General features: G+C 37.8%; 1 protein-coding gene and 1 non-coding gene across 4 annotated transcripts; both read right to left on the bottom strand.

Moving 5' to 3' along the window:
• Positions 1–2,910: 2,910 nt before the first annotated feature.
• CFAP418 (cilia and flagella associated protein 418) lies at positions 2,911–26,353 on the bottom strand. Of its 3 annotated transcripts, none has more exons than XM_087447615.1 (6): positions 26,162–26,353; positions 21,531–21,618; positions 18,451–18,515; positions 17,830–17,907; positions 9,168–9,263; positions 2,911–4,416 (listed from the first exon to the last, which is right to left on the bottom strand). In XM_087447615.1, the coding sequence occupies exons 1-6, from the start codon at positions 26,314–26,316 to the stop codon at positions 4,263–4,265; spliced, it is 636 nt and encodes a 211-aa protein (XP_087303741.1). In that variant the 5' UTR covers positions 26,317–26,353; the 3' UTR covers positions 2,911–4,262. The 3 variants fall into 3 exon arrangements, with proteins under 3 accessions (XP_087303741.1, XP_087303742.1, XP_087303743.1); XM_087447616.1 differs by lacking the exon at positions 2,911–4,416 and adding an exon at positions 5,540–6,575; XM_087447617.1 differs by lacking the exons at positions 2,911–4,416; positions 9,168–9,263 and adding an exon at positions 15,648–17,505.
• A 453-nt stretch (positions 26,354–26,806) lies between these two features.
• Positions 26,807–26,888, bottom strand: TRNAS-AGA (transfer RNA serine (anticodon AGA)). Its single transcript has one exon. It is a non-coding gene; the product is annotated as a tRNA-Ser (tRNA).
• Between the last annotated feature and the right edge of the window lie 538 nt (positions 26,889–27,426).

The following is a 27,426-nucleotide window of genomic DNA, read 5'->3' as shown; positions in this document are numbered from 1 at the left end:
GCCCCGTGGCTTAGCGGTTAAGTGCACGCGCTCCACTGCTGGTGGCCCGGGTTCGGATCCCGGGTACCCACCGACGCACCACTTCTCAGGTCATGCTGAGGCCATGTTCCACATACAGCAACTAGAAGAATGTGCAACTATGACATACAACTATCTACTGGGGCTTTGGGGGAAAAAATAAATAAATAAAAAATTATAAATAAAAACAAAACAAAAAAACCCAAAAACGGATTCTATGAAAAAAGTGATTTGTTCAGCTCAAAAATCAGTTGCACAGTGCTTTTTGTATACTCCCCATTTAGTCACACAAGGATAGTAAAAAGATATGTTCTTGAAGGCTGAGATTAATAAAATTAATAATTTTTACTGCCTTTATCAAGGATATGCTAAGTGAAACTGCTTTTTTCTACTACAAGTGCATGGTGCCACTGCTTGGACTCATGCTAAGTAAGGTGCCAGCAGGTTTACCTACATTTGCACCAATGTCAATGCAGCGAAAAAGGAAATTAACGTCTTAGTGTTGTGAAAATAGATTTGACCACATGGACCCCCTGAAAGACTCCTAGCGACTCCCCTGAGAGTGGACAACACTCTAAAAACGACTGGTGTACAAGAGAGAGGCTTTGAAAAATGAATCAGATTTTGAAAGGATAAGATGAGGGAGAGCAGAAACAAGAAGGCAGTAAAATGTGAGGTATATCTAAGGAATAGTGCGTAGCATGTAGGTTTGGTTGGAAGAGGAGGGAAGCAGAAGCAGATGAAGCTGAAAAGGTACTGTGAAAGGCCCGGAGAGTCTTCATGATGATCAATAAGGTTTAAACCCAGACAGGAAGAGAAGGGTAGGGTGAGTGGGTTTTTGTTTTGTTTTTAAAAATTGTAGTTTCAATTTATATAAAAATAAAGTTGACCATGTTTGCATTTACTAGTTATAAAATAAAAATGATAGCATAGCTTCTTTTCTCATAAGGAATGTTTAGTCAATGAAAAAATAAACGTGGTCAAATGCTTTGCTTAAGAAACATGCTGCACTATTACTTTAATTTAGATAGTGTTATTTTCAGAAGGAAAAAGAATGAGAATATTTATTAAGCACTTATTCTGAACTTAACACCATGCTAGTCACTTTTCATGTTATATAATTTAATCCTTACAACAAGCTTACAAAACAGATATCACCATTCATATAGATGAGGCAAATGAAGCCCAAAAAGTTAAGTAACTCTCCAACGGGTGTGACTCTTAACTCTGATTTTGTAACACTTCATATTGTCACCCATTATCTCCAGGCATTTGGGGAAAGTTTGAAAACAAATTTAATTATCAAGCACATGTCAATCTATATATCCCATGCAATCTTTTAAAATAGGGCCCAAAATGGTGTCACAAACCCAAATAAATATGATAAGATGTTAAATCTATAAAGAGATTGTATATTTTGAATTTTTTCTTCCCTTCAAGAACTATTTTAAACAATACGTAAAGCTGATTACTAGGAGTAGTATGTTGGCTGATACAGATTTTGTTAAAACTTAACTGAGAAAAATCAGGATTTGAAAGTTACTTCCAAGCTTCATCACAGTACTTATTGGATACAAAGACATTTTATTCCATATTTTAAAATATCAGATCAGTAAGAAAAAGAAGGAAATTAATTCAAAATCATAATCTGATGCCATCTTCTTTGGCTCAAGAAAAGAAGGGTGCTGAGCTTACTGACATTAACATGCAGGGTCTGGATGTATACCACCATATCAGCATGGCTCACTCTTCCTGCACTGGGACCTGCTCCTTTACATACCCACATTCTTTTCCATATGTGCGTGCGCACACACGTATACACACACACACACACACACTCAAACTTATGGCATGCTTCTCCTCCTCAACCTAAATAAATTTTCTGTTCAATTGGATGTTTAGAAACTTTTTGTTGACATTTTAAAAGAAATTATCAAAATTATTTCAAATTAATCCCCATATGAATATTTTACTATAGAAAATGGAACTAAATACAGAGTAAAGCTATTTATTATTTATTCATTTCCAGGCAAGATAAGGGTCTGAGAGTATAATACAGTTCAAATAAAGTAGCTACCTGGCTTGACAAAAAATAGATACTTGCTAAAAGTAGAAAATTATTATAAATAATTGAAAACAAATATGTAAAACATCTTGAAAGTTTTATAGACTTTGTATTTTAAAAATTATAGTTCACTAGAAACTATGCCTTTCTTCTATATTGATACTAAAATAGTTTTGGCTTAAATTAAAACTGGTAATAATTTATCTATTTGTATATAAATGTAATTCTACATTTTAGATTTAAAATTGTACAATATTAAAAAGCTTATAAATTGCCAACAAAAACATGAACTCATATATACATTTCTTTTTTTAATAATTTTATTTATTTATTTATTTCTCCCCCAAAGCCCCAGTAGATAGTTGTATGTCATAGTTCCACATCCTTCTAGTTGCTGTATGTGGGACACGGCCTCAGCATGGCCGGATAAGCGGTGCGTCGGTGCGCGCCCGTGATCCAAACCCGGGCCGCCAGCAGCAGAGCGCACGCACTTAACCGCTAAGCCATGGGGCCGGCCCCATATATACATTTCTGACATTTGGGAATTATTATTATAATTACTATGTTATGGAATGCTAAACATGAGAAATGTATCCAAGTTATAGGATGGTTATGATGAAATAATAAAAGAGAAAAAAATATTTTCAAATTAATGATTTAGTAAATTTGCTCATTTGAATAAAAAGAAAACATCACCGTTATCACTAATGTGCCAAATTCCATGGGGTTCTGAATGTGTGGGTCTTATTGCTCCGCTATTTTTTGGAATAGGGGACTTCAATCCAAATCCCCCTATGTTTCTGACACAATTACACTGAGATAAAATCTTAGGGAGTAAAAAATTTTTATTGAAAGATAAGATCTGTAAACATATTCTTAATATAAAAATACAAACGTGGCATTTGCCACTATGAGATTTGTTCTGTTGCAATGCCAGACTTACTAGAGTTAAGTTTCACACATATGCAAATGTGTCATGGCTAGGAAAAGGATTTTAATGACCAGATTTTCCTTCTTTGCTTAAGTAGGGTGGCTGGAATGGATTCAACATATTAAAGTAGATCATAACTTTGTTTCAGTTACTCCCTTTCAACATGCCTTGTGTCACACATTTAAACTATACATTAGACACATGTGGTGAAGAGCTTCTGGCAGATTGGAAAGCCCCCAGAATCTCTTGATGGGGCTGGGAACTGCTAACTTTGAGGTAACTGATTTCCTGGATGTGCTGCTTTGTAGGGTTCCTCAAGTCTCAGTCTTATTTCTCTTTTCATGCATTCATCTGATAAACAATATGTCAATCTGATCCTACCAGAAAAATCAACAGCTACCTAAGAAAATATCGTACTTGCTGTTCACTTTACTTGATGGGAGTTTTAGGCATTAAAGGCTAGAAAGTACTTGCAAAATCCAAAACTGACCTGTCTATATTAGGACTTTTCCTTGTGATTTTAGGTACATCAAAAAAATTTTTTAATATATAAATGTATATTCGCTAAAGTAGCAAACTAAATAACTTCTGATATCTAAATGAACAAGAGGAGAAATAAGCTAAAACTGGCAATATATACTTATCATTACTGTGTATAATGTCACTTTGAGTTGGTAAGGTAAGGTCAGATATAGGCAGTATTTTCATTTACAATATATGTGTACCCCCCAAAACCCTTTAGTTAGATCACTTGGTTTCTGCCATGTCTAAATTATGATCTTTGGCAACAACAGACTTGAGGAGGTGATGTACACACTCCTCAACGACCTCTCTGCACTGGCTGGCTTTATCCCCTTTAAATGCTATAAGTGAGGAATGTTTACGCTAAGCATATTAGCAGTCAGTAATACTGCAGTTGCTAACAAATGGCTATATATCTGTATGAAAATCCATAATTAAACTTCCATTTAACAGGAGATAGGCTAGCAAAGAAGAATTTGGATAACTTGTTACCTTACTTACTAAGTGAAGTGTCCATATATCAACAAAGGAATAGTTCCAAAATGTTAAAGTGCATTTTCTTGCCAAGTCCATTTGATCTTTGAAAATTCGTACAGTCATCAAATGAAATTTCCCATCTTTTTCCAAAGGGCACAATACTGCTATGTACCTTTACCTAAATATTATGATGATTAATGGAGACTGCTCTCATGGATGCATTTGTCTGAATGTGAAAATTCTGCATTCTTAATGTTTACCACAAACCCAACGAAGCTGGTGATCGGTCTGAAGGTCAGTCAGTTCTTCAACACTTCTCCAGCTACACTGGCAAGCATATGCCCGCGTTCCTTTCTTCTTTACCAACTTTGTTTTTAATTTGTGGAATTCTGGCATGTTGTTCCTATTGGTAAAACATGAAGGTTTTAGCTGAGTGGCTTTGTTCAGTGCTTAATGACTGGAAAAAGAAAAGGAAGTTCTAAAGTGCTTTATTCTCCTATCTTTATAACACCCAAACACTAAACAGCCTTGGTTCCGTCACACAAACAACAGAAGATACGCTTCAGGGTTCTGCTGGTATTTCCTCGGTATCCAGTACTTCTTAACGGCAACCCTCTACATCTACTTAAAAGGCTGTTATAGGACACAATGACCTAAAAGGCTGAAGAACTACTGACTTGTCCTATCAGAGATGACATGATCTGAGAACAGAATGGGAAGGATCTCTTACCTCAGATATTCACCTATATCACACTCTAAAAGCCTGCAATATGCCAAATGGAGGCTGTATATGAGGTATCAAGATAACAGGCTTCTGATAGGGTTAACTATAGAAATTTTTCATTAACAGAGAAAACGTGCCTGTCATTTCCATGTGTTGAACTGATATTTCAGCTTTCATTTGTTTCAATGATATGCTTATTCAGTTATACTATCAGCAACAAAATAAATGCCTATCCTGCACTAAATGTCAATAATGTTAAAATAATTAAATCAATGGGCAGAACCACCATAAAAATTGATAACCATCTGACACGATGCTATTATAAGCAAAGACTAGAGAAGTTAATTTAAGTTTAATCAATGGAAAATCAATTATGATTTTCATGATAATCCATGTACTGAATTTATGTAAATATTCCGTGGCAGAAGAAAACATAGAAAAATTCACCAGAGAATGATGAAAAAAATACAAAGTAAAATGATGAAATACAGTATAAATATTTAAAAAAGATATACAGTGCTATCTATCTGTTACTTTTGATGTCACTGCAATAGAAGGCAGGCTATAAAGTGCCCTCTGGTGGCCAATGGGTACCACATTCAGTACTGTACCGTACAAAATCCAGCCACAATTTAGAAGGTTAGAACCTAAAAAAACCTGTGAGATTTTCCAACCCAACTGTCTGATTTCAGGAAACCGAGACTCTGACCAGCTAAGTGACTTAGCTAAGGTTACAATGAGCTAGGGGAAGAAATGAACAACCTAAGTTGTACCAGAAAGAAAAAAACTCCACAAAACCAAATGTGTTTAATGAAAAAAAATGTTCTTTATTCAATCTGCAATATATTTTAACAAACTTAATATCTGATACTTGATTGAATCCTTAATTATAGATTTTAGGAGTAGGAATCATGAATAGCCAGGGAACTAATTAATATATTTCAAATACTTTTTTTAAGAAGCACATATCTTAAAAGCTTAGAAAGAAAAATAATTTCATTACTTCCCATAAAGAAAACAATGATTTCATAGGAAAATAACAGCATTTTATTTAGCTATTATTACAGGATGGTCAAGTATAGCTTATACTTCTTTTAGAAAGTTCTAGAACTCATCAAAGCTAGGATACACTTATTTCCCTCATCTATAAAATAAGGACAAGAAAACAAATGACTGCACAGCATTTCACTGTATAATCAATGTGCAGACTGATACCACTAAAAATAAATGGCTCTTCTGCTGGGCACTCAATGACACTGCAAACCTTTTAACTTGCCTTGGATCACCACCTACTTCTGGTTTTCCTCAGCGATTATTCCCCACCTTCCTCAAGTGTTTCTTCTACCCTCCACTCCTTCACTTTCAGCAGATCACATCCTCATTCCTGACGCCAGGCCATCAGATGTGAAAAGCCTCCCATTTCCTTTCCCCCTGAATGTATCAGTTATCTTACCTCCTTCCACCCAGTCACAGCTAGTAAGCCTCCTCTTCCTAGCCAAGGCTCGCTTTCCATCAGCACTCTGGACCCCAAAGCCTCCAACACCTTGTTACTCACATACCTTCCCCCTCTCATGTCCTCCCTACCCCTCATAATATAAACATCAAAGCATCTCCTATCTTAACTAAAAGATCTCTTAACTCTGCATTCACTGACAGGCTTCCCACTTGCCTTCCTGGGTAATACCATCCAATCTCCTGGTTTCAACTACCACTTTATAGATTACATTTCTTACCAGAGCTTCAGAGCCACAGTCTCAACATGCTCCCATAAATAAACATACAGCCTCTTCCTTCAAATTTGTTCTTAAATTTCCTCTATCAATGGACAGTATCATCATCTGTGTATGTAAACCAAGACAGAAACTCAGACTCATCCTAGATGATATTTGTCTCTCGCCTTCCACAGCCAGGACTACTTCTAAAAGCTCTCAAATACATTTATTCCTCTCTACCCTACTCACTGCCATAATTCAGAAGCTCATTTCTTTCCCACTGGATTATCATAACATCCTTCATTAATCCCCATGATTCTAAACTAGCCTGGTTCCTATACAGTAGTTATCTTTTAAAAATTCAACTCTATTCAGATATCTTCCCTGATGAAAAGCTGTCAATGGTTATCTACTGCCTAAAGAATTAAGTCCAAATTCCTCAGTCTTGCTTTCCTGGCTCTGCTCTTTTTTTTCTCTCTCTCTTATTTCATTCACCTCTTGCCATCTCTTGCCCTGGAATCCAACACTGTGCACAGTCCAAACTATTTGTAAGTCCCCAAACATACCACGTGGTTTCACCTGTGTCTTTAAAAATACCTCCTAAAAGAACACCAGCGTCCATCTTGTTTGCTAGGCAAACTCCTAATTATTCTTCAAGACTCAGGCCTTCCCTGATATCTCAGGGTGGGTGTAGCTATCTTGCCCTGTGATATCCCTCTTTCTTTTAACCTATCTCCACTGTCACATTTGTCACATGATGTTATAGCACCTCTTAAATATTCCTAAGCCTCTTGAGGGCTGAGACAATATTTTTTACTAATTTAAATAATAACTATTACTTGTTTTTTATATCGTATTTAGTATATTTTGGAAAGACAACAAATATTGTTATTTATTTTTAATAGTTTTTTTTTTTTTTATAATTTTATTTATTTATTTTTCCCCCAAAGCCCCGGTAGATAGTTGTATGTCATAGCTGCACATCCTTCCAGTTGCTGTATGTGAGACGTGGCCTCAGCATGGCCAGAGAAGCAGTGCGTAGGTGCGCGCCCGGGATCTGAACCGGGGCCGCCAGCAGTGGAGAGTGCGCATTTAACCACTAAGCCACGGGGCCGGCCCTAATAGTGTTTTTAATAAATCTTCTAATTCTCATTGTTTTATCTAAAAGTATATATTTTTTTTAAACCAGGCTGCCACAGATCTAGAGTAAAACAACTGATATTCTCGATAACTTGCGACACTACAAGTTCCTCAAGTACCAACTAATTCACCAATAAGCTTAATGCCTGTGCTCACCACATATGTGTTCTACTATCCTACACTAGTTTTATAAAAATTGATGGTTCATCTTGGGGACATTCGGGGATTACTAACCACTCATTAGGTTAACCAGAAGATAGTATAAAGTAGAGGATTTAGAAAAGTCAGAAAAGGCAAAATGGACCTGAAATAAAAGCTAACTTTTCCAACTATGGGATTAAAAGTGGGCTAACCTGACCTGGGATCTTGGGACTGCACTAAGCTTTATTTGGGTTGGGGACTGTGAAAACTCTCAAATGATAATTTTTCCATCTTTTTGTATATTGGAATTTTTGTGTGTGTGTGTACAGGATTCAAAGTTTTCATAAGATTTTCATAGTGGTTCTTGATGTGAAAAAGTTTAAAAATTATTCAAGTAGAAAAGACTCCTGTGGATTTACATGAGAATGGCTGCCAGAAGAGGTGTGGAAAAATGACTCTCACCCTTCTCTTTTTGCTATTGGAGAATGCTGCAATAAATTCTGATTACTTGTATCTGAAAATACACTCTTTGTCTAGGCACAGGTTTAGGGGGCCAAAAATGCATGATATATGCACTTTATTAACTTTTAGCTCTTAATTTTTATTTGAAAATGTGAATGCGTAGTTCAAATACATTTTTATAACTTATAACATCTTAAAAATATTAGGTACTCAGTAAGTGTTTAAAACTGTACAAATTACAAAAATATGAGTAAGACACTATCCCGACCACAAGGAGGGAGGCAGACATATATCAACCCAAGATTTTCCATCTTATATTACAGTAAGTACTACAACGGGTACGAAGTGCTGTGGACACACAGGGAAGGATGAATTTACTTCGAAGTTGAGATAGTGGTGAGGGAATCATGGAAGATGCACAATGAATTGTATTCTGAGGGACAGGTAGGGTTTGCGTAGATAAAATGGTGGGAAGGTGTCCCAGGAGGTGGAGAGCTTACACAAAGTCATAGGAATGGGAGTATCGAGTACTTTGAGGTAGCTAAAATCTTGTAAAGGTGAAAAGTATGTTGTAGAAACACAAAGCTGAATGATAGATGAATGGGGGCTGGATTGTGGAAGGTCTTGAATGCCAGACTAAGGAATTTGGACATGACTCTGAAAGCAGAGGATTTTGGCAGGAGAATGGCATAGACTTATGCTCTAATTCTCAGTAAGGGAAGAGTGGTCTGAGAGAAGAGACTGTAGGCAGAAAAATTAGTGAGGAGGCTATTTCTATACTCTTGGCCAGAAGTAACATATCTTTACCTAGGCTGATAGCCGACAGATGGAAAGGAACAGATGGAGGAGAGAAATATTCAAGAGGTGGAGGCCACACAATCTGGCCAAGTCCACCAAGAGACATTATGGCAAAATAAGAAATATAAAGTTGTACTTGGTACATTTTTCACAGAGTGAAGTTCTTTAGAAACCTACCTGAAAAACAGATAATCGCATGATTTATCCCACATGTAGTCATCGTAGCTTACTATCCAGAAATCACACACTATACAACGCAGATGGTCACATGTTCTGTTCAGAGAAAAAGAACTGTCATTAAAGATTATTAGTATCTTTAAATATGAAAACATGGTGATTTATTCATAGGATATACCACATATTATAGATTACTGAGTAAACAACAGAAAAGTAAAGATTAATCTGATTACAAATTTTTTTTTTTTTGGTGAGGGAGATTGTCCCTGAGCTAACATCTGTGCCTATCTTCCTCTATTTTGTATGTGGGACACCACCACAGCATAGCTTGATGAGCGGTGTAAGGTCTGCGCCCAGGATCCGAACCCACGAACCCTGGGCTGCCAAGGCAGAGTGCACGAACTTAACCATTATGCCACCAGGCTGGCCCCTGATTATAAATTTTTATACTAAAGGACTGATTACATACCTGAACTTTCAGGTTAAATTTCTGCACGAACCTACTTATTTTACTATGCATTGTATTGCAGAATAGATACATATATGCACCCATGTATATTGTACAGATATGAAAGAAACAAATTGGACACCTAGGTCTTTTAGTTCAGTGGTTTTCAAATTGTGTATGGGGGAGATCTTCACTTAAGCTAACTTCTTTAAGTTGCTTCCCTTCCTATTGAAATTTTCAGGATGCCTCTATCACAGAATTTGCCACATTACATTGAAATGTCTAAACCATAAGCTACTTAAGTGCTGGAACAGTATCTTATTTGTTTCTGTTTCCCTACTACTTGGCATTAATGCATTCATTCATTCACTTAAAAAATATTTACTAAAAGCCTATTATGTGCTAGTGAGATTCTGTCCTCATGCAGCTTTGATTCTAACGAGAGGAAATAAACAATACTCACAACAACTAAATTAGATAGTATGTTAGAAGGTGAAAAGCACTTTGAATGAAATAATAAGTAGAGTAGGGTAAATAAAATTGGGAGTACTGGGAGGGAGTGGATTGTAATTTTAAATACAGTGGTCTGCTGCATAGGCCTGAGACAGTATATCTGAGCAGTTTTTTTAAATGCAGTGGTAGCTGGTAAAGGAAGTGGGGTTAAGAGAAGGTTATATTTGAGAATGGAGGAAAAAGAGCCTGTTGTACGTTGATGGCAAAGATCACAATGCTGATGATGCAGGAGAGAGAGGGTAGAACTGCTAGAATGATACTTAACATTTAATACGTACTTAATGAATATCTGAGGAATTGAAATGCCAAGCAATTCTCAAAACTTATATACTACATAGTAACTTTAGGAGTAAAATGATAATATATGGCAATAATTATGAACTGCTGCTGCAGGCAATTTGATTTGTATAATAATTGTGATTTACTTTAAAGAAAGAAAGCTTCTCCATTGTTTGAAGTATTTAAAAACTAGACTCAATATAGATACATTTGATCATCTAAAAATTAAAAGGAAATAAGAGTTTATGATACCAAAAACAAAGTAAAAAGACCAGTAATAGAGTGGAAGAAAACGTTTTAAACACATGGTGAAATACTTATACTATACAAAGAGTGCTTACATATGACAACAAAGAAAAAAAACCTTAAAAATATGTTCAATCTCACTAATACAGGTATCATAGGATAGTAGTTAAGAGCATAGACTCTGGACATAGACTTCCTAGGTTCAAATGCTGATTCCACTATTTATTAGCTGTGTAACTGCAGTCAAGTAACTTAACTTCTGTGTGACTCAGTTTCCCTATCTGTAAAATGGGGATATACTTATATACCTCATAGAATTATTATGAGGACCTAATGAGTTAATATTGGTAAAGTGTTTATAAGAGTGCCTGGCACATAGTGTTAAAAAGTTAAAATATTACATAAATAATTAAAATTTAAAGCAACCACAAAATAAGTTTTTTAAGCAATTAAGTTAGCAAAAATTAGCACTCTTAGACATTTCTGGTGGATATGTGAATTGCTATAACCTTTTGGGAAAAATCTTGGCATTATTTTAAAATTAAAATTATCCCTAGCTGTTGCACTAGCAATCCCATTTTGGGGAACCTATTACATATAAATAAAAGCACCAGTATATAAGTATATATCTCAAGAATTTTTACTGCAGTATTGCTGAAGTGGCAAAAAGCAGGATACCACTTGGATACCTAGGAAAAAGGGAAGAGACTGAATAACATGCATGATAGTTACACTATGGAATATTAGGCAGCTGATAAAGAGAATTAATTAGATTTATCTACTGACCTAGAGGGATGTCCAAAGCAAGGTGCACTGTAACATATATAGCATGATCCTATTTCTGTAAAAACAACGGAAAACTATTCCTGTATAGGTGTTTATAAGTTTGTAAGAACATGGTGAAAAATGTGGAAGGTCATATATACTATGCAGCTAACACTGGTTGCCTCAGCAGTGGTGGGAATGGAGGGGAGGGAGGAGATTATTATTTTTTCCTTTATATATTTTTCAATTTTGTTTTTATTTTTTCAGTAATCATATAATACTTGCGCAATTAAAAAATAATAAAGCCCATCATTAGATTTTTTTTCACTTATTTCCCTCTAAAATTCAGATGCGGTAACTTCAAATTTGCAAATATTTTTTGGCCTGAAAGTTTCTTTAAATATAAATGCTCTCTATTTCTAAAATTATTATTAATCACAGCAATAACTAAACATTCAAAATCCACACAAGTTTCATAAGCAATTTCATATTTTCTTTCAAACCGTTAGCAATTCATGAAGTTATATTTGTACATAAGACAATTCAACACAATTACATTTGTACACATTTGAACTTGGATTTTGAATGTACAAGTCAGGAAATGCAAAATGATGGCTCCCAAAGCTGCCATAACTTGCTTTCTTATGCATATGTAGTTTATTACATGAGTGTTAACTTTAATGCCTTAATACATATGTGCAATTTGGCTGAATTATTCCTGTTGTGGGAACTATAATTTAGAATTTTCTGACATTTTGTATGTGTAAAATCTCAACCATAATATTAAATACAGCTTTTTAATTTAATTTAAAATGTAGTAGTTTATTCAAATCTATTCACAGCACCACATTTTCCTACAAATACTGCCCTTTGAGAAAAATAAAATTAACTTGCAGCTAAGAAATCACTCTGCTGCTACGATTCATTCTATTAGATCATAATTAGTACCAGTCTATGGAATAATCCAGTTTTGCAAGTAGTTTAAAAAATAATTAGGAAAGTAAAATTCAATTTGGCTTGAAAATAACACCTTGGGGTTTTATCCATATCTTCTTAATTCCACCATGCTTCCTGGTACTAATCTTTTTCCTTTCCCCCAACTGGGTAAAAGACTCAAATCTTTACACTCTAAAATCATTCAGCATTACTCCCAAACCAGAGCTTTACCCAGAAATCAAACATATAAAACATATGGAAAATAGGCAGGATAGACTCAATTTCCTTTATGCCCTGGGCATGTAAATCAGTGCTTACTTTCAGGGTATGAATATATTTCTCTTCCATAACTATGTATATATAAGAGCATATCTAAATTATAAAGTCATGATTCCAATGAAAGATAAATTGTCAGGTTTCCTCTCTGTAACGGAAGTGGAGGGAATACAAATATGAAGGTCCTTTTGTCTAGCTATAAGTTGAATCTTTACTATTTTAAAGACGCAGGGGCTGGCCCCGTGGCTTAGCGGTTAAGTGCGTGCGCTCCGCTACTGGCGGCCCGGGTTCGGATCCCGGGCGCGCACCGACGTACCGCTTCTCCGGCCATGCTGAGGCCCCATCCCACATACAGCAACTAGAAGGATGTGCAACTATGACATACAACTATCTACTGGGGCTTTGGGCGGGGAAAAAAAAAAAAAAGGAGGAGGATTGGCAATAGATGTTAGCTCAGAGCCGGTCTTCCTCAGCAAAAAGAGGAGGATTAGCACGGATGTTAGCTCAGGGCTGATCTTCCTCACAAAATAAATAAATAAATAAATAAATAAAGATGCATATGGTGAGAATGCTCAAAATACATCCCTATATAGTCTTTTGTCCAGACCCTGTGGTTCTCAGTTAAATCCTCTCAGATCTACACAGTGTACTACGGAGTCTCGCTGTTTGGACGGTTGGAAAATTAACAGCAGTTGCAATAGCAAAAACAGCTAAGATTCTTCCCTCTTACAAACATTATGAGATTGCAAATTGGTATACTAGAAAACATAATGGACCAGGAATCAAGTTACACATTTGAATCCTTGCTTTGTAATAATTTATGTGACCTTGGGCAAGGCACGTTACTTGAGAGTCATTCTTTTTTTTTTTTTTTTTTTTTTGGTGAGGAAGATTAGCCCTAAGCTAACATCTGTTGCCAATCCTCCTCTTTTTGCTGAGGAAGAATGGCCCTTGGCTAACATCCGTACCCATCTTCCTCTGCTTAACATGTGGGACACCTGCCACAGCATGGCTTGATAAGCGGTATGGAGGTCTGTGCCTGGGATCTGAACCTGTGAACCCCAGGCCACCAAAGCGGAGCGTGTGAACTTAACCACCACGCCACTGGGTCGGCCCCTTGAGAGTCATTCTTGACAACATTCTCTCTTACCTCCCATAGCCATTTAATCACTGAATTCTGTCAATTCTAGATTCTAAATAGTACAAATGTGACAACTTTCCCCTACAACCACTCCTGCCACTCAGGTCACAGCTATCATCATCTCTTTCCTGGACCACTGTTGACTACTGCCTGCTAACTGGTCTCCCTGTGTCCTCTCATGTCTTGCCCCTCCAACTTCCAATCCATTTTCCATTCAGCAGCCAAAATGACTTTCTGTAGAAACACAAATATGGTGTCACCCCATCTGCTAAAAACAAAAAAACTAAAAAACAAACCCACCACCAATGGCTTCCACTGCATATATGACATAACTTTTCTAAAATCCTCCAGAGGACTAGAGGACCCCATACCAAACGTCTCTCCAGCCCCAACAGGAGCCATTCTTTCCCCTACTCACTATGTTCCAGCTCACCCGGCTGCTTTCTGCTCCCCTAACACCTCTTCCCAGCCCAGGAATCATCTAACACGGTGTGCTCTCTGGCTCCAACGGTTCCCTCTCTTTGCTTAACTCCTACTCATTTTTCATATCATAGTCTGATTTTTTTTTTTTTTTTTATAATTTTTATTTATTTATTTATTTTTTCCCCCAAAGCCCCAGTGGATAGTTGTATGTCATAGTTGCACATCCTTCTAGTTGCTGTATGTGGGACACGGCCTCAGCATGGCCGGAGAAGCGGTGTGTTGGTGCGCGCCTGGGATCCGAACCCAGGTCGCCAGGATCAGAGTGAGAGCACTTAACCGCTAAGCCACGGGGCCGGCCCTCATAGTCTGATTAAATGTTATTTGCTTAGGGAAGCATTCTCTAACTCTTCATATTAGCTGGGGTGCCAATTATCTATGCTTATAGTATCTTGTACTTTCCCTTCACATTATATATTACATGGAAATTAAATACTTATTTGTAGAATTATCTGTTTAAAGTCTCTCTCCTCATCTAGACTGAAAGCTCATTGGGGGCAGGAAATGTCCATGTATTTGTTCACCACAATGTGTTCATTGAAAACCTAGGACCTAGCAAGCAGGTGGTTAATAAACATGTGTTTGATGAGTTTAACACCAGTGCTTCAATTTCCTAATTTATAAAATGGGGTTAAAAATTCTTGCTCTATCAGCATCTTGGTTTTTTTCCTGTGGACCAGGTGAACCAATATGCATATAAAAAAAAGTGCTCTGGACAGTATAAAGTACTTCACACATAAACTGTTTTACATGCACATGAAGATGTATATGCTTATCTTTTTTTTTTTTTCTGAGGAAGATTAGCTCTGAGCTAACATCTTCCTCTTTTTATTTTGCTTAAGGAAGATTAGCCCTGAGCTAACTAACATCTGTGCCAATCTTCCTCTATTTTGTATGTGGGTTGCCACCTTAGCATGGCTGAGGAGTGGTGTAGGTCCACGCCTGGGATCTGAACCTGTGAACCCAGGCCGCCAAAGTGGAGCACGCCGAACTTAACCACCATGCCACAGGGCCAGGCCCCCTGCATACTGTTCTGTGAGTGCAGATCTGTGTCACAAAAAGGGTGGTCGATGATTGGTATCTTTGTAATGAGTGAGGAAAAAAAGATCTGTGACTATAAACACTTACCTGTGCATATATATGCAAACGCTATGTGTTTTCTCTTCTTGTAGCTGTAATAGCAGGTAGGAAAGGGGTTTGATGGATTTTGGCATTCTCATGGATCAATATTATGTGATACAATCCTCAAGCTATAGAAACAGGTCATTCTTTTGTCTATTTATATTCCATCTGGAACAAGACTCTTCTATGCTAGAACTAAATCACACTACATGTAAAAATTACTATATAAAAGAAAATCTTAATGAAATATTTACTCTTTGGAAGTAAACCAGAATATATTGTCTTAAAGACCATTTTTCAAATCAGAAGACACTGTGAGTAAACACTGATATACACTTCCTGAGATAAAATGGTAAAGTAGCAGCAGAATATAGGGTTCCTGCTGCTGAAATACAACACAACGAGAAGGCAGCACTACCAGACAAGAAAGACACACAAATAATTACAAACTAGTGCAGCTATAGTAGCTAGCTGTCTTTTGTACCACTGGCATACTTTAACGTATTATTCCATTTCATCCTCACGATGTCTCCATGAAGTATGTTTAGTTTTTACGGGTGAGGAAACTGAGGTTTTAAAAGATAACGTTCTTTCTCTCAAGGCTTCACAGCTTGTAAGCAGCAGAGGGAAAGAGTTGAACTCAGGCATTCTGCCATCAGAGCCCTTTCTCTTCATGCCCCGGGAGGGTAATCATTTGCTTCTTTATCAGTTCCTCTACTGGCCAGTGTTTTATCTTTTTTTTTTTTGGGTATCTAGTATATAGCAGACGGCCTAGGACATGGTGGGCATTCAACGATGATATGAAAAGAAAAGAAAAGAAAAAAGAAGTTCAAATATAATGAGAAAATGAATCTGTGGTATGTGAATTAAGCGGGGACATGCATTAGAAAGGAGGGTCATTACAGACAGGAAATAAGTGTAAAAATACTCAGAGGCAGAAAAATATAAGTGGAAAGTAGAGGATAACGTGTTCTGGTGGAAGTGGACTCAGGCCTTAACTGAAGGTGAAGGGACTAAAAAGAGAAGAGAAAGGACACAATTTGGTAAAGCAAATAATGAGTTTAGAGTTAATGTGAGACAAATGGCAACTTTCATTTTCCTTCTGAACAGGGGAGAGGCGCTCAAAATAATACATTAGGGATGTTATCCTTAATGCTATATGTGGGTGAAGCCAGAGAAGATGGAAGTGGACGCTAAATGGGAAACTGTTGTAGCTCAATGGTGGCTTGAGAGAAGCCTGGATTCAAGAGGGAGGGGTCTGGAAACGCCTGAGATGAGTCCCACTGGGTTGACACAAGTAAATCAGGCTTGATAGCAACCACACTGTACTCTGTTCTAAGGACATTTCATGTCTCTAATTCTTTGTATAGACAGTCCTCAACACACGATGATTCGAGTGCTATCAGTTCTTATTTACAGCCCTTATAGCAGGCAGCACCCTTGTGGAATTCTATTAGCCTGTCTGCCACCTGGTGTTCCTGTACAGGCTTCCCAAGACTCCTGATTTCCCTTTGGTCCTACAGCCCTTCTTTCCAGGCTTTCTAGGATCTAGGCAAGCACCACCACAACCCTCTAACAATGTCTTTTTAGATCCCACTTCTATTACTCAATGTAACAGTTATCCCTCCTGAAATGTGGTCAACCTGTAATCATACATCTTAGTCTTTTCTCTCTTAAAAATAAAAAAAAAGTGTTTTAGAAATAACTAGACAAAAAATATAATAATCTAGGTAAGAAGGCCTCTACAAAAATAGAACCAAAAGTATTAGAACAATAGAAAGATTTGCTTAAAACCAATCTGTTTCCCTGCATTATGACAATGATAATGGAACATGCCAGGAGTAGGAGGCCAATTGGACAGGACTTGGGGTAGATGGCATTATGACCATAAGACTGTCCAGAAAGAGGTACTGAGGAAGATGTTAAGTGTAAGAAGAGGTGGTGAAGAGACAAAGAAAGGAGGATTTCTGCTTTTTAAATGTGGAACATCAAACAACTATGCTGAGAACTTTTTGGGTACTGCAGACCTGCAGCTTCTCATGCTGACTGGCTGGCCAAGTCAGTGTGGGTAACACATCATATAGCTGCATGGCTCCATCGCTTCACCTGTCTTATCCACTGGCTTCTGCTGCCTGGAAAGAGAAAATGGCAAGGCAGAAGCTCACTCTCCCGGTGTCCTGTGAAAGCCAAGTTGGGAGTGGAGTGATTCAGGCACGTCAAGTGGGGCTTGAAAAGGAGTCAACACAATGAACAACACATACTCAACATCACAGCTTTCAATAGCTACCGCCCAAGAATAACAAATATTTCAGTAAAGTATTCTTAGATTGGGTAATAAAATATACCTCTCATTATGAAACAGACTGATGTCAAAATGCTAAGACCAACGTTTTAACAACAGGGTATCAATTTGGAAAAACCTAATAAGAAAGTATAATATATTTCTGACATCCTACCTCTGTGAAGTACTGGTCCCAATCCCACGTGGAGCAGCGCTTCCACCAAGGTACACTGGGCTGCAGCTAGACAGCCCACTAACAGAGGAGAGAAAAACACCACCACAACAAAAAAGAAATAGGAGAAGTTAATTTGGCCTCATTGACTCTATATTCTTGAAATCAAACTGCATATTTTCCTGAGCAAGCCAACTATTTCAAAGAGGTGTTTATTTCAGGATCACTGTTTTATTGGATATAACCTGTGTATTCAGGAACACTCAAGGAGTTAAAAATGAGTCACAGAAAAACGTGTTTGCCAAATAATGTAAGGAACAAAGTAAATACTGAAGAATATAACAGAACATTAATTTTGAGAAACTGTTCACACATTTTTTTTTTTTTTTTACATGGCAGAAAATTATTTACAATAGCAATAATCTCCCACTGAAGTTCCTTTACACTAAGGTGTCACAGACCGTAAGAACACTGAAGATATTGCTATTGGTCTTTCTCCTGAAAGCCAACCAGTGCTTTGTTGTTCAATGTCACTGTTGCTTAAATGCTAACAAAATCTATCAGACTATGTTCATAGTGTTTGCTTACTAGTGTGTATAATTCACCAAAGCAATCTCATCTTACCTTTTACCAAGGCCTTGAATGGAAGCTCTGACAGATGTGTTACCTGAAGATTTAGATTTTAATTTCTGTTAAAAAAACAAACAATAAAAGGGCAAGAGTAACTTAGAGAATTGTAACATGAAAACTAATATTCTTTATTTTATAACAAGAATACTTTTTAAATGACTTAAATAAAAATTTTGTACTAAAGTTTCTGAAATAAAAATAATGATCAAAACCTTTGAAAGGCAAAAGAGTAGACCTCCCTGAGGAATTCGCAAATTACCCTGCTAACTTTTAGTCTAGGAAATTGATACACTGCTATTATTAGCATGCTAAGATTTAGAGTCACTTTATAACTCTTCAGTTAATACTAGAGTTCAATGATTTAATATGAAGGACCTACTATTTAAAACTTCATCCTAGAAAAATTCAATTGAGGAGGAAAAAAACCTCAGACTCATTTTTAAAGGCTTTGAATGGTATTCACCTGAACTAAAAATAAATTAACCAAACTCCTGGATAACTTCAGGAATATTAATTTTGATCAAATGGAATGGTACAACCAATAGACATTCAAGGAAAATGTAGGGCTACCTAGTCACAACCATACAGTAGTTCCTATATGGTTACATAACATCATCATTAGCAAGCATTTATTAAGTGTTAACTGGTATATGGTACCAAACCACCACACCAACCACATACTAGGACCACCGCCAAGGAGAGGAAGTGAGATGGAGAAAAGGCAATTTAAACTATGCAGAGACATGCCTTCATTTTACCTAGTAGGTGAGGAAATTTAATGGAGGCAAAGATATTTCATTTTACTATTTCTCTTAACTCTTTTATTTGACGTTAAACAGAACTGGAAAAAGTTTTGGTGCGTGCATGTCTGAAAAATAATGTGCATGAGGCTCTTTTTGTTTTTGGGAGCATGTTTCATGTACCATCCAGGCTCACACTTATGACTCAAAGCTGGCACACTGTGACATTTGTTGTTGTTTCTGGGCTTTATCCCGTGGATGTGAAACCAGTTCAGAAGACGCAGAACAGTGAGTGAGCAATGGGGAAAGGAACAATACTCTCAGGAGCATGATCAGCCTCGAGGGACAAGATGGGCATAGACCAGTCATTCACAGACACCTCTTTTCTTCATCAAATCAATGTTTTACATAGACCTGCTCTTCTCCATAAGTTTATTTGGTTGCTTTCTCCCTCGCAGGCTGGAATACTGGATATAATAAATAACTAAAAAAAGGGAGCATACAGAAGAAGTGCATAAAAGTTTATTTTTTCATGATTTTAAGAGTTAACTTTTATTTCAATTAGTATATCTTAAATCCAAACCAGAGAAGTATCTCCTTCTCCTTCTGAAATGCTGTGAACTGCAGAGATAGTGCCTCACATACAGATATGCAGCCTGTAGTACTTAATAAATAATGAATTGCTCAGATGATCAATGGATAACAACATCATGCAGTTTTTTCCCTACTATTAATTAAATTAGCATTGCTATTTGGCATTTATGATGCATTCTGTCTGCAGAGTATTCAACGCCATTGCTATTGTGTTAACATGTTAATAAACTAGGCCATTAGCTTATTAATTTACCTCAGATGAACTGAAAATGTTAAATTTAGAGAAATACAAATCTTATGATCTATACTAGTCATCTTATTTTTAGTCTGGCTTGCAAAAATATAAGTGTCCCACATCTATATCCTTAACATTACCACTGCCTAGTGATTGTCAGTCCACTCTCTTGCTTTAATCTTCTCTACCTTTAAAAAAACCCTCTTTGGTATTATATCTATTTCTTAGACTTTTTTGTGGTCCTTGTAATTTAGACTCCCATCTGGTCTGTTTCTTTTAAATCTAACAAATATATTTTGCATTCACCAAACTGGTAAAAATTATATAAATTTTCACACACTGCTGGTGAGAAGAATATAAAGGATACAGTCACTTTGGAAAACACTTTGGCAATGGGTAGAAAAGTTGAAGATGAGCATACCTTTTGACCTAGCAATTCCTCTCTTAGGTTTATACATCCTAGAGAAACTCTTGTACATGGATAAAAGAAGACATGTAAAGATATCTGATGAAGGATTGTTTGTAAGAGCAAACAACTAGCATAATCTAAATGTCCATCACCAGGGAAGTGGGTAAATAAACTGTGGCAGAGTTACACAGTGGACTATTATACATCAGTTAAAATTGTTTATGGTTATATACATATGTAATAAAAGTACAGATGGAAAGTATAGTGGTTACTTCTGGGAAGGAAGGCAGTAGAATAAGATTTGGAGAGTTCTTAAACTATATCTATAATTTTTATTTCTTTTAAAAAAAATCCTGGGCCGGCTCCGTGGCTTAGTGGTTAAGTGAGTGCGCTCCACTGCTGGCGACCCGGGTTCGGATCCCGGGCTCACACCGACGCGCTGCTTCTCCGGCCATGCTGAGGCCGCGTCCCACATACAGCAACTAGAAGGATGTGCAGCTACGACACACAACTATCTACTGGGGCTTTGGGGGGAAAAAATAAATAAATAAAATCTTTAAAAAAAATCCAGAGAAGCAAATATAGAAAATGTTAAGATACGTTCAGTATGGGTGGTAAATATATAGGTGGCTGTTGTATTATTTTATGAGCTTTTTATGAAGTTGCTATAGATACATAAGCATTTAAAAAATTAAAACATTAACAATTTACTCATTGGTTCATGGGATAACAGCAATGGCATTGCATCTGAGACGCTAAGCACGTTCCCTTAATGAGAGCTGTTTGTTTTAGTCTTTTAGAAAACCGTTCCTAGAGTCTACACATAAATGCAAATAACCAGCTTCATCAGAGTTGACTTATGTTCTAACAGCTTTTCTAAATCCTCATTCTCGCTGAGAAATGAACAGCAAAACACACACTGAAAGTTTCTAATATTTTACTTCTTCTACAACTCTAAGTGGAATTATTTCTTTAACTGAATTTCTCAGAAGTCAAAGGACTATAGATACTTGTACATTCTATAAATTGTCAGACTATTCTAAACATGTCTTGAAATAATAAAAGAATTACTGCACATTTATAACACTTGACTTACAATGGGTTTTTTGTCAAAGTTGGGCTCTTCAAATATTTCATTAATAAGCCTGTCAAGATCATCTTCTTTTCTAAACGTTTCTGTTGATCTGAAAAAAAAACCAAAACAGCTGAAGCTTAAGCGCAGATAAAGTAAGCCAGTATCAGAAGAAGTTTATTTAAATAAAGTCCATTATTAGACTTGATAAAACAGAAGGATAAATGTGACATTAATTAATTTTTCCTGCGATGGACACAGCCTAAGTTTGGCGAGACATAGTAGTTTATCGGGTACAAATTTACATATGTACTTTTACATGCTTAAAATAAGATATTTAAAGCTATACATTATAGTCAAGAGAAAGCTAGGCATGTACTGTTCTAAATTACATCAACCACTTATTTAAAGAATACAAAATACGTAAAATTTTAGGTAGAACCTGCGAGTCATAAACAAAGATAATTTTAATGTCTTTCTAATTTTTTCCCTAAGGGTGCCATTGTAAGTCAAACAATCCTATCTCTTCACTGAGGAGCAAAAGGTTATATAATCTAATGACCAATAAAAAAAAAAAGAGAGCAATATTTGCTTGAGCGAGTATCTCAACTATTTCTTTACTTTCTGCAGTTAAGCTATTACAGGATTATTGATACAAATTGTCACTGCATGGAACTTCTATTTAATAGTAACATTTACTGAATACTTACTACACAGATGAAGAAACAGACTAAGAGATTCAGAAACTCACCCAAGGTCACACAAATAGCGGGAGGAGAGGCTTAGAATTGAATCTAGGGCAGTCTGTACACCTAACACTAAACGAGATGAAATCTCTTTAGAGTTCATGTGTTACAGAAGCTGTACACCAGCTTCATAACGTCATTGGATCATGAAGTTATTTGTTTTAGAAGACGTTTTTTAGTCAAACTCTCTAATTTTAGAAGTGTACTTTCTCTGAAAATTCTTAATATCAGGAATATAGCCTTTCTTTCTTACTGCATGAGGTAAGACAATTAACCTAATGTAAGAAAATCCAGAGACTGCTGCGTAATACTGAATGTCTGGTTCCATTTATCTCCAGGCTTTGCCTATTGAGTTGTTCTCTAACTTTTATCCTTAATATCTTCCACTCTATACTGGCTTCTTCCATTGACTTATAAGTATACTCAACACTTCTCTCTTCAAAGAAACACTCTAAAAAGCCCTCTTGAATCTGCCACCCTCCCTTACTCATTACTGAAGAGTAGTCTATATCCATTACTTCTATTTCCTTACAAGTAGCAATCAGCTGGTGACCTGAGGAGGGTTTTTCAACCTTAGAACTACTGACATTTTGGACCAGATAATTCTTTGGGGTATGCGTGTGTGAGGAGGGGAGGCTGTTGTGCAGTGTAAGATGATTTACAGCATCCCTGACTTCTTCTACACACTAGACGCCAGGAGAACACTCTTCCCCAGTTGTGATAATCAAAAGTGTCAAGACATCACCAAATGCCCTTTGAGGGATAAAATCATCACCGGTTGAAAACTACTGACCTAGTTTGAATTACTTACCCTCTCTGAACCTCAGATATTTTATCTGTAAAAATGAGATCTAGACCACTATTTAAAACTTCTTCCAGGTGTAATATTCTATCTCTGGCCTCTATGTCCCTCAACTATACTGAAACTCTTCTCTCAAAGGTCACTGCTGCCCAAGTCATTACACTGAATGGCTTTTCTCAATTCCAATCCTCCTTAATCTTTCAGGAATATCTGACACTGTTGGGTACCAATTTCTTTTATGACAGCAGGTTGCTAAGATGGCCTCTTGAAATTCTCTCTTCTTTTGGTTTTCTTGATATACTCTCTGGGTTCTCCTTTCTCATGCAATTTCACAATTTCAAAAATCAGATGCATTTAAACTTTACCAACCTAATCAGTACTGTTAGGGATCCAAACTGTCAGCTTATATAAGATTCTGGTCTAATATTTCACATAACTTTTTGATGTCTACCCTTGCCTATGCTTTGCTATAGAAACGAAAAAAAAAAAAAAAAAGAATGCCATCATTTCATTGAGAATGCATACAAATTTTAAAGGACAGTGTAATACTTTCTTTTTTGGTCTCTTGATGTTATAATACAATAATCTTAATCAAAAGTTAATAAACTTTTATTGGTTTCCTCCCTAACTTTGCTTCCTACACTCTAATTTTGATTTAAGATATAGTTTCTGTGAAAAATAAAGGTATATTCAAGATAAAAGAAATATAAATACATGAAACTCACAATTAAATGTGAAAGGTATATATAAAAGCTTAAATCTAGATCTACAGTGTCCCGGTAGACTTAGAAATAGGACCTTGGGCAAGTAACTATTTTTCTAAGCCTTGGTTTGGTTAGTGAAATGGGGTATTAGTAGTCGTCACCTCATGGGTTTGCAGAGATTAAACGAAATAATACATATAAAGCGCTTAGGATATAGAAAGGATGCAATAAATGCTGGCTATTATTATAGCTATTATCTAGGAGGTTATGATATTATCTGTAAATATTCCCATCTGTATCATCCTGAACCACTTTATGCCTATGGCAGTCCTATTCAACCCACATCAGTCTTTTTTAAAAACTAACCACATATTTCTCTTTATCATTTTGAACACTTCAACAAATTGCATATGTTTTAACCACTTATATTAGCGGTTGTTCCTGGTATCCAGATGTAGCGTGATCATTTAGTTTATTATTTGCAGAGCTAACATTTTGAGACAATTTCAATATTTTAACTCTTATAACGAAAAGAGATACAGGCTATATTACTATACAATAAGCAGGCAGTCTCCTATTAATAAATTCATAATATAAATCAGTTCCTAATTTTTAAATATCAATTTCGGCTCATGGCAAAATTTTAACGTTTGACATTATATACTGGGTAGGGACTGTATTTGGTACTAGCTTTAGGCCCTTTGTTGTTGTTTTTTGTATAATTTACCTTTACAACTACATAACCAAATGAAACGTTTTAACACGTGAATGACAACAGTACTGGTTTGCTACAACTTTTTAAAATGTATTACTAGAAAACCTGATGTAGTAAGGTAGGATGGGGCGCTAGAGGCATTACGGGTGGACCTAGCAGTACCATAACAGGCTCTGGAGAGCGGCATAAAAGGACCTGTGCTTGGAGAGGATCGACCTTAGCAGCCCTTTCCATTTTGAGCAGCCTGCTCCAAGACATCCTACCCCTCCCATGCTAGTTCTCCTAAGATGAACAGGCTCTGGGAGGCTCTTTGATAAATTGTCTCCATCCCCTAAAGGAATGAATGAAAAGAACAAAAGAAATTGCAAGGTAACACTGCTGTGGGATGGGGATGATAGATGTGCTGGGAATGAGTACACAAGGACATGCAGCATACAAGATAATAATATCCAAATTAACGAGATATTTGCATAAACATTCAGTCAAATAAGCGTTAGCCCATTCAAAGTAGTCATTTTAGTTGGCTCTACATTTATTTTTCAGAATGCTGCCCAGTACTGAACTTATCTGTAGAACTTTTGTTTCTGAACTTCAGAATCTTGTCAATGTTTTTATCCTCTGAGGGTAATTTTCACAAACAAACAAATGTCATTAGAGGTAGGTCTGGTAAATTGGGTAGCCATGGAGTTGGGTAATACTTCTGGGAAATCACCCACAAGCACACCTAAACAAAATAAAAACCACAGATGCAGCCATAAATGAACAAGAATGACTTTCTTGGGTTGTTCCAAAGCTGCCTCTGTGTAATTCCACAAGCACTTCCAACAGATTCTAGCAAGAGTTACTGCAGAGGCTCTCAAGTCACCACTATGAAGGACAATACTCCTTCTGATGCAAAAATTTTGTTTTCTTGGGATTGAGGGGGAAATGAGACCACGAAGGAAGTCTTATTATTTTATGATTACACGGAAGAAAAATGACTGACAAATTTGAAAGGTAGTTTTTCGGATCAAAACCAAAAGACTTAAGAAACTTCCCCAAATTTCAATTTGGACGCCCAAAATCCCCTGGGACCCTTACCTGGAAGCCATGGGGAGAATGAAGGTGGTTGGACTAATACAGTGTTTGCTAATAATTAACCCTTTGTCAGAAATCTAATCTCATCCAATTGTCTGAGCTAAAAAAAAAAATCAGCTGATGATAACACAGAATAGAATGGAATCGGTTTCTGCAACAATTGTCCTAAGGATTGCTCTGCCTGGGGAATGCGGTCAGAGGCAACAGGATGAGGTTCTCTGTGCGGACACCTCACGTCGGGATGAAAACCGCTCAGGCAGGAGGCGCAGGTCCGCGCGGCCCCCTCGGGGCTCAGGGGAGAACGCCTAAGCTGCACCCCCCCTTCTCCCATCAGAACTCCATGGGCTCTGTCTGGGTATCGGCGAGGCCCGCTCTCCTGTGCTTGCCCAGGGGCGGAGTCGGGCCTGGGAAAGAGATGCCAGGGTCCTCGTGGGCAGGGAGCTGAGGTGTGCGCTGCCCCGGGGGTGGGGAATTGAGGCTCTGGGCCCTGACAGGGAGAGGAGCTGGAGATCGCGGGCAGGGGTATGTTTCTTTGGGTCCGGCGGCGGAGGGGCGGCTTTAGGACCGGGAGCAGGCTTTCCCAGAGCAGCCCCCTCCTCCCGCCCGTTAACCTGAGAGACTCTTTCGCCTCGGCTCGGTTCCGGTCGCTGCTGAGGCTCCTGCTGCCGCCGCCACTGGGCCGCTCGACCATTCCCAGTCTCAGTGGGTCTAGTCTGCAAAACTTGGACTCAACCTCGTCTAACAGCTCATCCAGGTCTTTCGCCATCTTGAATCGTCACGTCGCGGTCGCGCTGGGTGGTTTCCAGGGGCAACGCGAGGACCCGCCGCGCCCGCCCTCGCGTTCACCGCCCCCGCGCATGCGCGCGCCGTCCCGAGGCTGCCCCGGGAGCCCGCCAGGTCTCCGCGATCCCGCGCTCGCGCGAAAGGACGCCATGGGGCGGTGAGGCGGGGCGGCGGGGGTGGCCCTGTGGAGCCGGACGTCTGAGCTGTCCGTTTCTGCGCGACCTCGGGACGCTTTGCTCTTCTGCGTTCCAGATTGTCTGGCGTGTTTTGTCTCGTCTCCCCCTCCTGGACTCAGGTTGTAACCACAATTACACAACTCTCTAGCTCCCTCATCCACTCCTTTTACGGTCCCATTGGGGTCTCCGTTGTATTCCGACAGTTCATAAATTCCTTAAATAATCTGCAAAAAAGCCAAGGAGACCCTTGGAGAACAAAAACAAGTGTGAGTACCAGTAGCGAAAAACTACCTTCTCCGTAGTCGGCAGGATTCGAACCTGCGCGGGGAGACCCCAATGGATTTCTAGTCCATCGCCTTAACCACTCGGCCACGACTACTGCTGGTATTAATTTTGGCAGCAAAATCTATGTAGAGTCTGCGCTTAAGTGTCTGCTGCAGTAACAGGTATGTTTGGATCGGGAGAAAAACATTACAAAGTTATTCTGTCACAACAGAGCGTATTTGAATGTTGTGGCTCTAATAATTTTAGGTTTTTTAAGGACTCTTAGAGCGTATTCCGTCCAATCCTTTTTTTTTCCCATCAGAAAAAACTGAGTTCTCATCAAAACTCTCAAGTTGCAGTCAGAAAACAGGAGAGAGGGAGGAAAGCCTGGTACTACTGTACACCTGCTTGCATAGTGATGGAGCCATTTCCAGGAGGAAACCTGGAACGTCGGGGCGGCCGACCAGCCTCTGGGCTTCCTTGCCTGGCTCCCAGCTCCACCCCTCCGCCTCTCTCTTGGACAAACAGCTCCCAGGACTCTCTTTTCACCCACTAGGCAATGAAATCCTATTACTCACCGATTTAAATTCACCATGCAGGGTCAGACTGTTCCACCGTGTTATAAAAGCACTATGAAAAGTGTAATGCGTGAT

The sequence above is a fragment of the Ceratotherium simum genome, chromosome 23, assembly GCF_057802395.1.
Source record: "Ceratotherium simum simum isolate JZ-2026a chromosome 23, ASM5780239v1, whole genome shotgun sequence".
NCBI lineage: Eukaryota > Metazoa > Chordata > Mammalia > Perissodactyla > Rhinocerotidae > Ceratotherium > Ceratotherium simum.
The sequence above is the reverse complement of the archived record's forward strand: the minus strand, read 5'-3'. Positions and strand labels throughout refer to the sequence as shown.

Excerpts from the sequence above, each read along its gene's own strand:
- CFAP418 (XM_087447615.1), bottom strand. The coding sequence starts at position 26,316 with ATGGCGAAAGACCTGGATGAGCTGTTAGACGAGGTTGAGTCCAAGTTT. Across the intron at positions 21,619-26,161 it reads GAGGCGAAAGAGTCTCTCAG|ATCAACAGAAACGTTTAGAA; the intron begins GTTAACGGGCGG and ends TTTTTTTTTCAG. Across the intron at positions 9,264-17,829 it reads GGGACCAGTACTTCACAGAG|AACATGTGACCATCTGCGTT; the intron begins GTAGGATGTCAG and ends TTCTCTGAACAG.